This window comes from Mchenga conophoros, linkage group LG15 (genome assembly GCF_057382185.1).
Source record: "Mchenga conophoros isolate Kocher_MC1m ecotype Shallow Benthic linkage group LG15, M_conophoros_male_GT1.1, whole genome shotgun sequence".
NCBI classification, from domain to species: Eukaryota; Metazoa; Chordata; class Actinopteri; order Cichliformes; family Cichlidae; genus Mchenga; species Mchenga conophoros.
In genome coordinates, this window is record NC_140540.1 from 25180238 (window position 1) to 25193872 (window position 13635).

Here is a 13635-nt window from a genome sequence, read left to right on the forward strand (position 1 = left end):
ATCCTGCTCTTCTCCGTTTTTGGGTTTTTCTCTCTCTCCTTCTCCATATCGATCGAGCTTTATTTGCAAAAACTACCCAAGCACGTCACCCATCCCATTAAAAATGGATCCAGGAGGCGTGGGGATGTTTCAGCCGTAACTGTTAGACAATACTTTGACTCGTGGGCTGCAGGAGCGCCCGGTGTCCTCTGCTCTCTAAATGCAAAGTCATTAATTCATCATCCTGTTATTGACGGTGTAGAAGTTACATATTCTGAGGTCATAACAAGATGAAACGAATTTGGCAGCGAGCAGAGATGTTATTGATCTCTGTCTCTATTTATCTTTCACACTTCATCTCCTCGGGCCTCCCTCGTAACCCCTCCTCTCGCTCTCTCTCGCTTTAATTTTCTCACTTCAATTCAATCCAAACTTCCTTCATTGGGAGGACGGAGAAGCGCCGGTGCTGTCACAGACTTGGAGACGGGTGGGTCTGAATCACAAATGATGTTTCTCTGTGAAGAAATCGTGAATTTCTGCAAACAACAGAAGGTAAACTGCATCAGAGAGCAGCTCGCCTCAAATTAAACCGATCTGTAGGAATTCAGCGGAACAAGGTTTCTTATCAGGACAAAGTCTGTAAACTTTAAGTTTTCTATTATTTACTCCTGAATTATGAGACAGAAAAGAAAGCTTCCTGCTGGCTTTGACCAGACCTGTACCTCGCATAGTCTGGACCTAGCTTCTGGATCTGCGTCTCCAGGAAGATGACCCTCAGCTCTGCTGATCTGAGGCCTCGGTCTCACATTTCAGGTCTTTTGGATAAAACAAATCTGATGTTTTATACCCAAATAGATACGAAATCCATGTGTGTTTTAGGGAAGGCTTACCTTGTGGTGCGTGCCAGGTCCTGTCTGCTTTCATAACACCAAGACGGGGACGGCAAAAGGTCTATAGTGAAACTTTACTACAATAGATTCAGTTCAGTGTTATTTATATAGCCCTAAATTACAGCAAGGTGCTTTATAGTGTCAGGTCAAGACAATAATACAGAGAAAGCCTCAAGAATCAGTCCCTATGAGCAAGCACTTGGTGACAGTGGCAAAGAAAAACTTCCTTTTGACAGGAAGAAACCTCAAACAGACCCGGGCTCAGGGTTGTTTTGCAAAAGACTTTTAGCTATCCTAGTAAGGAGTAAACCAGCAGTCTGAGTGCTCTCTCCAGGTGAGCGGTGCTATGAGCTCTTTGAGATGGAGCCTGATTATTTAAGACCTTTATGGCCAGCAGGAGGCGACGACTCTGGCTGGCAGAAATAAGTCGAGTTGTTTCGCATTCTGTAGTTTAATGTCCCGCTGAATAAAACAGGAAGTTAATTTATCTAATTATCGTCGAACTTATACTCTTGTAGTGTAGAGGTTTGCACATTTTTCTAACAGGAGGAAACACAAATCACTTAAGAGTTTTATCGTCCGGTGCAGAAATCTGCCAGATCAAACATGAGGAGATACCTGCTGTGAGACTTCTTGGGAATAAAAGCACAAAGCCCATAAATCACAGTGGTGTGAAGTCGTGACTAATAGGTCGTTAGCCAATGAGGTAATGACTGGATAAACCAACCGCACTTTGGGATTCTGAATGATCCCTGGTTTCCTACAGGATGCTGAAGTCGGGTTGTTTTGGTCTCGTGGTGCAGACTGTGACCTCGCTGCTTTCAGCTCTGAGGTTAAAGTTCCCATCTCGTTCTGCTTCTTTTCTTCTGTTTGTCACAGTGAAGAACAAGATCCTGTATCGAACCAGCGCCTGCATCCAGATGCAGAAAACGGTCCGGATGTGGCTCTGCATGAAGAAACACAAACCACGGTGGGTTTCCTTCTTTCTTTCCTTTGTTCCTCACTCCTCCTTTTCTTTCCTTATCTTTGTCCTTCTCTCTCCTCCCATTTTCATCCATTTATTCTTCTTAATTCCTCAGCTCCTCTCTCTCCTGCTCACGAAGTTTAACCCCCTTTCTCTTTTCTTCTTCATCTCTACCTCTTCATTATTTTCTTCATCTCCCTCTTCCTCTTTATGCTCACACAACCCTCATGCTCACCTGTTGCTACTCATGCTTTCTCTTCGCTATCGGCCTCTTTCACGTCCACGGTGTCGCGTTTCCCTCGGAGACGGCTGCTCTGTGATGCTTCAGCTCTGCTTATTACCACCAATCTCTCGCCGATAAACAACCTGCCGCTCCACGCTGCGTCCCTCGCTGCAGGATGTGCTGGAGAGTGTGATTACAGAGGCCGGGTGGGGGTGCGCTGATGACCGGCGGGAAGAGTTTGGGCACAAATTCAGATTGAGCAAAGCAACATGACAAGGTGACAAGCATGAAATGAGCATCGTCAAAGTGGAGGTGGCACAAAGTCCAAGTCTGGCACGTCATAAATATGGTTTCGGTCATCGCGTGAAGCCCAGGCATCCAAGTCCTGAACAAGACTTTACACACCTGCATCCATGAATCATGCTGCACACACCTGATTAAAATATCGAGTAAAGTGGTGACACGTGATTTTCAACCAAACTCCTCTCTTGAGTAAAAAGATGCAGTTTAAGTGTGATTAAAATGAAGAGCTGATCAGATGCAGGCGAGTGTGAGCGTTAAACAGCGCGTCATCAGAGAAACTAATCAAGTGTTGAAGCCCAAACTGTGATTGAGATTATTCTGCGAGTAATTAGCGAGCTCTGCAGCAGAGCTGACGGTGCTTCGCTGACTGCCAGGTGACGAGATTACCAGCGTTTAACGGCTGCCCGCTGTTAACGAGCCCCCCGGCGGTGCTCTCTCCCTCTGATGCTTTTCATTACTGAGGCCTTGTGTTTGTGTGGCAGGATCGACGGGTTAGTCAAGGTGCGTAACCTGAAGAAGAGGATGGACCGCTTCAACGAGGTGGTGGGCGGGCTCAAGGAGGGCAAGCAGGAGATGAGCAAACAGGTCCGGGAGCTGGACGCCGCCATCGACACCCTGATAGTCAAAATCAAGGTGGGTGTGGTGCATAGTTTGACTGGCCCTGAAAAAGTGCCATGTTTATGAGAAATGAGATGTATACAACATTTATGAGAAAAAAAGTTTGCAAATTTGGAACAAAAATTATGGAAATTTACAAAAAATTTACAAAAAAAGATATTTTTTCTTAGATAAATGCTTGCAAATTTGTTTTAAAAAGAGTCTTTGATTGAATGATTGAATGTGATTTGAGGAATTTTATCTGGTTATCTCGTTGATTCACAGGCACTCAGCCTCTAAAGCGACCCTCTCACTGTCATAATGGTATTTCCTGTTAAACTGGATTAAACGGTGTGCTTTGTCTGACTGTAACGTCACCTCCTCTTCTCAGATAATCTTACCCGTGGATGTCATAAATCCTGAACGTGCCGCAGTGGATTTTTTTTTTTAAATTTCCATAATTTAGCACACCGTAGCTTCCCTGTCACTTTTCTTCCTGGAGGGAAGTGGTGGAGGCGTGAGGCTGACAGGTGGGAGGCTGACAGGTGTTCACCGCGGTATGTGTCGAGATAAGAGGGACAAACGCCGGCGGAGGAAGTCTGACTGAAAGGCTTCCGTCACTTCAGACTCCGCCCCGCAGCTTTGTTGTGGAGTGACTGCTAGTTGGAGGAAAAGTGGTGCGGTGACAGCCAATGTTCCCTCTAATTTTTCATGTGTCTGAGTGAACACACAAGCTCCCTGAGCGGTCCCTTGGACCACTGTGAGCAACAGCAGACGTGTGCACTGTGGTCACGCCAGCATCGAATCCATCCAAGTTACATTGTTTATTAAAATAATCAAATTACAGCATTTACATTTATGTTAGACTACTTTTAGCCCACTTACAATGAAAATTAAAAACAATATTGTTCATGACCTGTTTAATATGTTAACACTATTGGAAGTAAAAATAACTTGAACTCCAATTTTTAAAACAAAACTTTCTTCTTTTTTTTTCTTTTTTTTTTTTTAAGTAAAGCTCTGACTTGTATTGTAAGTATGAGTCTGTGGTCTGGGAGAGAGTCCTGTAACTCTGTCTGCAAAATACAGTAAATAATGACCAATGTTGGGCAATTAATTATATAGTTCTTCAAAAAGGGGTTAGGGTTTGCAAACAACAACGTTTCTTGCAGCTGTTTGCCTAAAAATGCAGCCAAGGCATTTTTAAACAAACATTTCAAACTATTTACGGAACAATCAGCTGTTCTGCATCAAATTTGATGCCACACAAATCATTTGTTCCACTCCACAAAATAATTTCTGTCCACTATGAGATAAAGGAGAACAACAGCCTGATACCTGCAGGCCTGACAGCAGGACATGTGTCACTCCTGTAACATTCAGCAGTCGCCTCGTTGTTCTGACACACACAACAAAACTATTGACTACACTACACACTAACTACACAAGATTTGCGGTAAACGTTGCAAATCTCTCACATCCCAAAACACCGTCACTCCTGAAACCCCCCCCATTCCCAAACAACTAAGTGCGATGTTGCCATATATTTTTATGATTGGTCGACATGGTACATTTTTCGACCAATAGGAAAGGGTGGGGGTTTTCAGTTTTGTTTTTGCTCGCAGGTGGTTTTCCTTATAAAACGCTGTTTTTACCGTTTCTTCCCGCAGTAAATATAAACAACGATAGTATTCAGGAAGAAAACCAAACATTGCATATAATTTTATCATAACTCTGGTTTTACGTGGCCTATCAACACAATTTCAAAAATGGTATAAAGTCCACACTTTTTCCATCAATTGTTCCGTCTGTCCTGCTCACATCTCCAATGGTTGTACACGTTGTCATTAACGTGCCAGCCACACCGCTTTGCCAGCTAAAACACTGGTGTCGGCACATCAGGACGCTGTCATAGCCTGCCAACGATGTTGGTTAGCTGCGTATATACGAATGTGAATCACATCATTGGCTGGACTATGGGATAAGGTGGCATCGTTCTAATCCCATACGAGCAGCCAGTCACTTACTAACACTGCAAAACAGAATTGTTAAAGTTTAAATTTTTATTTCAATTCAGGTTAGATTTTTTTTGTGCGCAACGCAGATGTTCTGTGCTCAGAGACCAGCAGAGCGCAATTGTGCACGCGCACAGCTTAGAGGGAACATTGTTAACAGCAGATGCACATAAATATTCATCATCCTGAGACTCCAACGCGTTTCCCTCCTCTGGTTTACACGACCGCCCCGCCCCGTGTTTGTCTGTCAAATGTCAGATCGTGCCCCGATGACACCTGAACACGCTGTGACGGTGAAATGTGAGAATACCGACGCTTCCGAGGGAGTTTTTGTAGCCCTGGCAGAGACTTAAAGGCAGGCTTCTTCACTCTGTGATCACAGATATCAGATGTGGCCTACACGACCACCGGCTCAGCACAGAAACATAAACGTGTGTGACACGCTGCAGCTTAGCCACAACTCAATAACAGCATTTAGGATATTTATAATGAGCTGGATGAGCTGGGGTAAAATTCAACAGAAATAAAGTTCAGGAGTTTAATGTCGTATGTTTACACGAAGAAATAGACATTTACAGCAAGAAGATGGCAAAGTTACAACAAAAATTAAATAAAAGTGGCAAATTGAGTGAAAAATCTGGATATTTATGAGAAAATACTGGAAAATTAAATAGGAAAAATGTTTGTCATTCAAGTGAGTGATAAAATAATAATAAGCATTAAGTCCAAAGATCAGGAAAAGAAATGTATAAACAGACTCCAGTTTAGTATTTAGCAGGACTGACACCAGGACATCTGTGGAGTTTGGTTTGCTTTCCTGGGCTGCTCATTATTAGCTATCAAAGACTCCATTAAGAATATAGGTTTTAATTATTCATGCTGTTGTAGCTCCAGGACGCAGGGCCAGGGGTCTAAGCCCACTTACTCAGCAGGTCCTGGTCTGCCCAGGCCTCCTTCCAGCTGGATATGCATGAAACGTCCAGGAGGCATCAACCGAGCTCCTCGCCCTGTCTCTAAGGCTCCCTTCAGAGGAAGCTCGGTCACTATTCGTATCTCGTGGCTGGAGATGAGGGTGGAGGGTGGATCATAACCGCATTTCACATGCGTGATGCAGTGAAACAGATCAGCCTGCACAGATTCTCCATCCAGTGCTTTGAATCCGCACGGTCCAGATATCGGGATCGGTGCTTCCTTTTGTGAGACCTGACTGTAAGTGCAACCTTGTTTTTGTGCCTTGTAGACCACCATAATGGGCCGCATCGACATCGACCACGAGTACAAGGGCCTGGTGACCCGGTCAGAGAAGCTGCTGACCGAGATGCAGAAGAAGAAGAAGGAGGAGGAGGAGCGCGAGCGGCTGCGACGCATCCAGGAGGAGATGGATAGAGAGCGGAAGCGAAGGGAGGAGGAGGAGCAGCGCCGCAAGCAGGAGGAGGAGGATAGACGGCTGTAAGTGGGACGGGGGGGTTTAAAGTTGGAGTACTCGAATGTTTCTGGCCTCTTCACTGAAATACTTTTGTTTCGTTGTCGCAGCCAAAACGTGGAGAGGCACTCGTAGAAGTGACAAACACACTCAGGCGGCTCAGCACAGATTTACAGCAGCGTTTACCACAGCAGTGTGTGTGTGTGTGCGCGTGTGCGTGTGTGTGTGTGTGTGTATATGTGTGAATTCCTGTCCATAAATACAGCAGGTCATTGAAAGGATTTAAGAGATGATGCCTTCAGGATGAAGATTTTGTTGGAAGTTTTTACTGTTACTGGGCTGCGTTGCCATGTAACCTTTAACACCTGAGGATTTAAAAATGGCAAAAGCTAAATTTACATGTTTATATCGATTGGCTTCATGTTGGTTTCAGGTTTCAGGAGCCTTTTGTGTCCAGCTGGAGTTTTAGTTTCCTGCTGTTTCCGAGTCTCTGTTTTAGCTCAGTTTTTGTTCTCCACCACCTTCTGTGAACGATGTAGGGTTTCTTAGCTTCACTTTAACACCACAGCTCTGCAGAATTAGTCTCAGGTTTGTGAGAGCCTGTCTTATAAAACACGCCAACTCCTCCTACACCATCAAACAACACTGGCACACAGGTGCATCTCAGGCCCCTGTATCCGATGCTATCATGTCATCAGATTGCTTAGCAACCACCAAGCAATGTGCTAAAGTGACCCACTTGTAGAGTTTATGCATCTCCTGAAAACCATGGTTTCACAAACAAACACACAGGTTATTAATGCTGCCTAGCAACCACCTAACAACCCACTAAAACACAGACCAACATTTCAAAGCGCAGCACTGACAGCCCCTCTGTGAGGTCATCAATAATTGCTTAAAAAAAGTGTTTTTTGCATCATTTGACAATAAGTGGGAAAGTCCACACAGGAAGTAAGATTCGGTCTTCCTGTGTGTGATGCGCCTAGTGGGTGGGGCTTTAGAAGATCTGCTTAGATTCAGCAACATCTCTTGTCGACAAGAGAAAGAAAATAGTTCCTTCATTTAATGTTTTTCAACAGAGGATTTCTGGGTCATGTTTTATTCTCAGTCTTCACAGCTTACCACAGTGTGTGGTGTTGCACGCCATCTTCACACACACACACACACACACACACACACACACACACACACACACACACACACACACTCTCACTCACTCACTCACTCACTCACTCACTCTCTCTCTCTCTCTCTCTCTCTCTCTCTCTCTCTCTCTCTCTCTCTCTCTCACTAAACAGCTGGAAATTACATCTAGCTCCTTATTTATAAGGAAGTCACTCTTTTTTCTTGGTAAGCTTTCAGTCAGCTCAGCAGCACTGTCTTTATATGTACCTCTAAAAGCTAAAAGCTCATTTAATGTCACAGAAGCACAAAATGTGAATAAGCATGTTTTCAGACTCTTTTATTCTGACATGTGTCCTGCACAAGCATCACTGTGCAAACACAGAGATGTCTAGCGTAAGTTGCTCTGTGCCGGAGTTTCCCAGATTCACTGTGGTTACGAACATCAGTCACATGTCACGGTGGTTTCCATGCCGACCTCGGCTCATGCACCAGTCTCGTTCATCCGCAATATAAAAGCACACCACACACACAAGCACATCTTAGCTTAAAGCACAGAGCATAAAATTGAAATTAAGAAACAAAATCTGTATAAATATATAAGTATGTCCGTGCAGCGTCTCAGTGATCCAGGTCGAAGGCAGATGGACTTCTTTTAGCTTTCTGAAGATGTTTCACCCCTCAGCTGAGAGCCTTCTTCAGCTCTGAAAGCTCCAGTTTTCTTTCAGCTGAAGCACTTTGGACCAGATCACGGGGCGAGGGCCGGCTGCTTCCATTATACTGAAGTGAAGGCAGACACGTCTACCTCTGAAATCTCCAAAACTTGAACCAAAAGGAAAAGGGCATAAATTTGGAGTGAACTCTTTCAAAGTTCTGCTGTATTTGCATGGTCTGTAAAGATAAAATACAAAAAACAAACTTCATATTATACAGTTATCTTTAAACATCAGCCGGGCTTTAACACCTCCACCTGAATATCACACGTCCTTTAGAAAAGAAACTACAAGCTCTGTTTTATCTGCTTAACGTGCGCAAATACCAGCCGTCCTCCTTAAAAAGTTCATTCAAAGTTCAACAGCCCAGCTTCAGCACTAAACCTGCCTTTGGGGGCTCTGGCTGTGTAGGTAACCTCAGACTGCTGTCCAATCAGAGCTGTTACAGCCCTCCTCAGAGCGTCGTATTTGTAAGGCTGAGAAAACCATCCAGGAGTGACGACGCGCCGCCTCCCGCGCTCCGTTTTCACTCTTTATCCTTTTCCTCGGGTCTTTTTTGATGTTTAAGAGACTGCTGAGGATTTGAATCCATCACACACCCGCAATCGCTTACACAGAAAATTTCAATTCCCGCCTAGATTGTGGCATTCGTATTCCTCACACGGGTTTGTCCTCCACATTGCTGCTTGCAGCGGGATGGAAGGTCTTTTAGGAGGACTGATGGGGGCCATTGTGTTCGTCACAAACCACTAGCTGCTAATATAAGACATTAGAGACGACAGCCTGAATTTTATGGCCCTCTTCCCTTCACTTTATTCTCCTCCTCTGGCTAGTTATGAACCCCCAGGATTCACCTGAAGGTCACAGACTGAAGGTCATGAGAGCAGATCTCGTGCAGCCTTAATCCTTGTAGTATCTGTAAGAACACACTAAAGCCTGCCAGGTAATGAGAAACCAGAAACTTCTGTCTTGACGACGACTTGGAGCCCCGTGTTCTGTCATCTTTTTCCACACAAAGATGACGTTTCTATTTACGGCGGCCCGCAGCGTGTGCAGCAGCACAATAACCTTCAGGTCCTGCATGACTGGCGAGGACAAGCTGGAGGTAGTAAAGAGGCCAAAAGTCAGAGCTTTGGTGGTCTGATAGTTTTCCAGTGTGCGCACAACAGAAATAAAACGGCTGAGAGAAATCAGCAGATTTCTGAATATTCTTCATTCCACCTTCGTAAATGAGGTTTTTAAAATATATGCTTGACTGTGTGTCTTGTTTAAGTAATTATAAAGTCTTACACTGGGATTCTTTGTCTTTTAATGAGAGAGGAGAGTAGAGAGGTTTGCAGTTGCCTAAAGGCCACCTCAGCTAGGTGAGCTCTCACAGGAAGTCATTTCCAGCTCCGTGTTTTTTAATGACTCTGCTGGAGTAGCTTTGCATGATTCACAGCTTAGAATAATCCTCCTTTAATTTTTACTGAAAATTATATGAAACGAGCCATTCTTGCTCTTCGGTTTGTCAAGAAAACTTTCTTCTGATTAGCTGCCCCTCATAAAGAAGGAGGTGGGTGGGGCTTCTGTATCTGGCTCTCAGGATTTATGTGCACTTATCATCGAAACCTTGTTTAATAAAAATGTGTGACAGGAAACGAAGAGAAGCCAACAGGTCTGTTTTTCCACTTTAAATCAGATTTTTGTACAGAGCAACTTTTTGACGTGTAACCGAGTTTAAATGAAAGTAGGGTTTGAAATGATGCACCTTTCTTTGCTGTGCTAACTTAAACTTCTGATAACAAGTGGTTGGTGGAGACCAAATATGGGGCTAAAAGCACATTAGCTACAAAGCCACATGTTTTTACAGATCAGTAACCTGCAACAAACGTTTCAAAAAGCCTTTTAAAGGAAAATATTAATTCTGTTAGAAAATCATGCCTCTGGTAAAAGGTTTCAGCTGTTAATAATGGTCTTTACTGGGCCGAGTCGACGCTGCTGAAAATGTGTTGGTTGTGTTCGCGTTCATCCCCCTCCAAGCTGTTTTTACTCCTGTTACTAAAGCGTCAGAATGAAAGCTAGGAAAGCAGGTCTGGTTCTTCTGGAGACAAACAGAACAAGAGGCAGTTGGTGTCACACCGCAAATATTTCAGTGATTACATTCAGATCTGTGTATTTATGAGTGATTCATCATCGTCTGAGAGCGCTCAACATAACGGTGAACACACAGAGAAGCGCTGCACTTTCAGTCCCCCTCTGTCTCCTTTTCTCTGATGTTTTACTCTTCTTCCAAATGTGTTTTGCCTTCTTTCCGCTTTTCTGTCCTCATCTCTGCTTTTGTGTTTCGTCTCTGCAGGAAAGCAGAGATGGAGCTGAAGAGGAAGCAGGAAGAGGAGGAAAGGAAGAGGAGGGAGGAGGAGGAGAGGCGGATTCAGGTGGGTGTGTGTCGCTGCAGGCGGCCCGCAGACAGCAGAGCTCTGTTGGCCTTTGTTGTTTTTAACCCTGGAAGCTGTTTGCAGATGATTTACAGGACGGATCCTGCAGGTTAACAGTCCAGCGTCTATAAAAGGGGCTGTTTGAGTTTAGGTCTTCTATTTTAAATACATTCCAGAGTGTGACACCGTGATGAGTAACACTCTGCATTTTGGTACAACAAGAGGATGTGGATTCAGTTTGTTTCTATTTACAAAATGTGTCCTTTTTTTACAGAAAGGCACAATTAAACTTAATTAAACTTTTTTTTAACCTTTATTCATTCGTATAAAACGACACCAAACACAACAAAGTGCAACATGTGCAGATATCTTCACATAAATACGTTCCTAAATCAGTGCTCAGTTCCACCTTGGACATTTCTGTGTTACAAAAAGCAATGAAACTACCTTTTTTTTAAAAATGAAATCTTCTTTGATATGAAAATCCTGCAGGAAGTCTCCCCACAGAGGGGCCCTTCCCAGGTTTGAACCCACAGCCCTCGAGCTGTGAGGCAGCGGTGCCGACCGTGCAGTCTAAACACATCATTTCAGTTCAACCTGCGGGCATGTGAAACTGCTATTGTTTCTATGGTTACAAAAACACATTCAGACTTCAACAGGAAAATGTTGTTCAGATTTTGTTGTGATGAAAGAAAATCAGCAAATGTTATGTCTTATCACAATAAAAGGACCAGTTTTTCTATGTCATCCTCTTCTGGTGGAGCCCCACCAGCAGACTGGCTGCCCCTGCCTTGCTCTCTTGGGGGCTCTTCCTGTTATGTTTTATCCTCCCCACTGTCACAGAGTACTCCGTGTACTCCCCCCCCCCCCCCTTTTTTTTTTTTTTTTTGGTAGATGGTTTTGTTTTTAACAACTAGAACTGTACTTGTGTTGAACTTGGCCAGAGTCTCAGTAATGGTCAGTGCGTGTACAAATAATGTGTGAGAGCTGAATGCTCAGGTTCACTCTGTTTTTTTCTACTCTTGTCCCTGTGTGATGTCATACAGAGGGCATATCCCTAACATAGTGATCGTCTGCCCAAAGGGCTGGCCCAACTCCTGTTTTAAGAGGGGCAGCCAATCAAAAGAAAGTTGACTTAAAGTGGGGGGGCTAAAACAGCTCTTGCTGTGATGCAAAGCTGGTCTGTAGAGTGTAACTGAACCCTTCCGATAATTAAACTATTACAGGAGATGAACTGAAGTCACGCTATCACCATCATCATTTCGAATCCCACCTGATCTCAAACTCCTTAGCAGTTCTCTTTCATAGCATTCGTTTCGTGTCTCACTATGGGAATGCCTCCTGCGTGACCTCATCAGAAGCTCAAATACCATTACGCCAGCCCTTACAGGCTGGCTAGGTGACGCCTATGTCAGAAGGGGCCAGTGCCTCCCTATATAATAGGCTGACATAGCGTCAGATGTCATTCAAAAACCTCTTCTCGCCTCTCACCTGTAGACAACTGTGCTGTTGGGTGCTAAAGCTAAACTGCACACAGATTCGAGTGAACAACTCGGTCGCCGGGCGCTTTGTTCCCAGCTTTTCAGTTGTCCACTAGCATACAAGCAGTAGCAATACTGTTCTGTGGCTAGTGCCGGTGCCAAGTAGCAATACTTTCACCCAGCGAAGTAGCAACACTTTGCTAATAAAGGTACCCCTAGCTTCACCATCAGGTAGCAATACCCTTCGACGCTAGCGGTTTTACACATTAGGTAGCAATACCTGTAGAAAAGTAGCAACACTTTTCACCCCACGTTAGCGAGGAATAGCAATATTCTCCGCACTCGGTGTCAGTCTCGCTAACGTGCGCGACCCTCTAGCTAACCATGGCTACGACGGCCAACGAAGTTGCAAAACTTTGTCCTTGCGGAAAGAAGATTTCTGCCTGAGATACACACCCCGTGTGTGCGGCATGCCTGGGCTTATCTCACGCTCAGGCTGCCTTGACACCTGCACATGACTGTATCCACTGCGCGGCTTTCCCAAGCAAACTACTCCGCCGCAGGCTAGCTCGCCAGGCTAACCTGTTGGGCGGCGACCCTTTGCTGTGTGAGGCTGCTGCGGCGCAAGGAGAAACTGAGATGCCCGATGATTTGGCCGCAACGCCAGGGCCGAGCTGGGCAGAGGCAGACCCTCAGCCCATCACGACTGCTTTCCCGTCGCTGGAGGCACACGGAGATCGTGTGTTTTTCTGCGATGCTGGAGTCACCTGGGGAGGAGATGCTAACGAGGACGGAGATGAGTCAGCTGACTCTGAGCTCCTGCTGTCTGACGACGGTGAGGAGGAAGATTCCACCTCCTTGGCTAGCATCAGCTGGGCTGCAAAGCCCTCGGCTACCGGCGAGGTTGAAAAACCGACACCGCCGTCTCCCCTGGATCTCGACATGCAGGACATGTGTAAGCGCGCAGCCGCTAGGCTCAATATCCCGTGGCCCGCCATACAAACAGAGGTTGTAAAGTCTCGTTTTGACGGTAAGAAATTGCCGAAGGCGAAAAAGACGGGGAAGCATGTGTTGCCTGTTTTCCCTGAGCTACTCGATGAAATAGCGGTGACGTGGAAAGCAAAACCTTACAGCGAGAAACACCCCATCGTGGGGAGCTCCCTGCTGGATTGTGAGGGGATGGAGTCTATCGGCCTCCGCCAGATGCCACAAGTGGAGCCGTTGGTGGCGAGCCATCTTCACCCGAAGACGTCTCTGTACTCATCGGCTCCATCTCTCCCCTCCAAAACAGACCGCTTCCAGTCTAGCCTTACAGATAAGTGCTACAAAGCAGCGGCTCTGTCGGTAAGAGCCAACAACGCCTCTTCTATGCTAATGGATTACCAAGCTGAGCTAGAAGAGGACATGACAGCTAACCCAGATACCACAGTGTGGGAAGAAATCTGCGTTATAACTGACCACGTCCTCCGCCTCCACAAGATAGCCATACAGGCTACTGGGAGAGCCAT

General features: G+C 45.3%; 1 protein-coding gene across 5 annotated transcripts in view; it reads left to right on the forward strand.

The window, feature by feature from the left end:
• The window catches only part of LOC146558463 (unconventional myosin-VI), a 151157-nt gene that overhangs the window by 102434 nt on the left and 35088 nt on the right, over positions 1-13635 (forward strand). For all 5 annotated transcript variants that reach the window (XM_085247564.1, XM_085247565.1, XM_085247566.1 and 2 more), the window contains exons 24-27: positions 1749-1839; positions 2842-2992; positions 6212-6420; positions 10568-10646. In XM_085247564.1, the coding sequence (XP_085103690.1) occupies positions 1749-1839; positions 2842-2992; positions 6212-6420; positions 10568-10646 (530 nt within the window). The remainder of the gene's footprint in view (positions 1-1748; positions 1840-2841; positions 2993-6211; positions 6421-10567; positions 10647-13635) is intronic.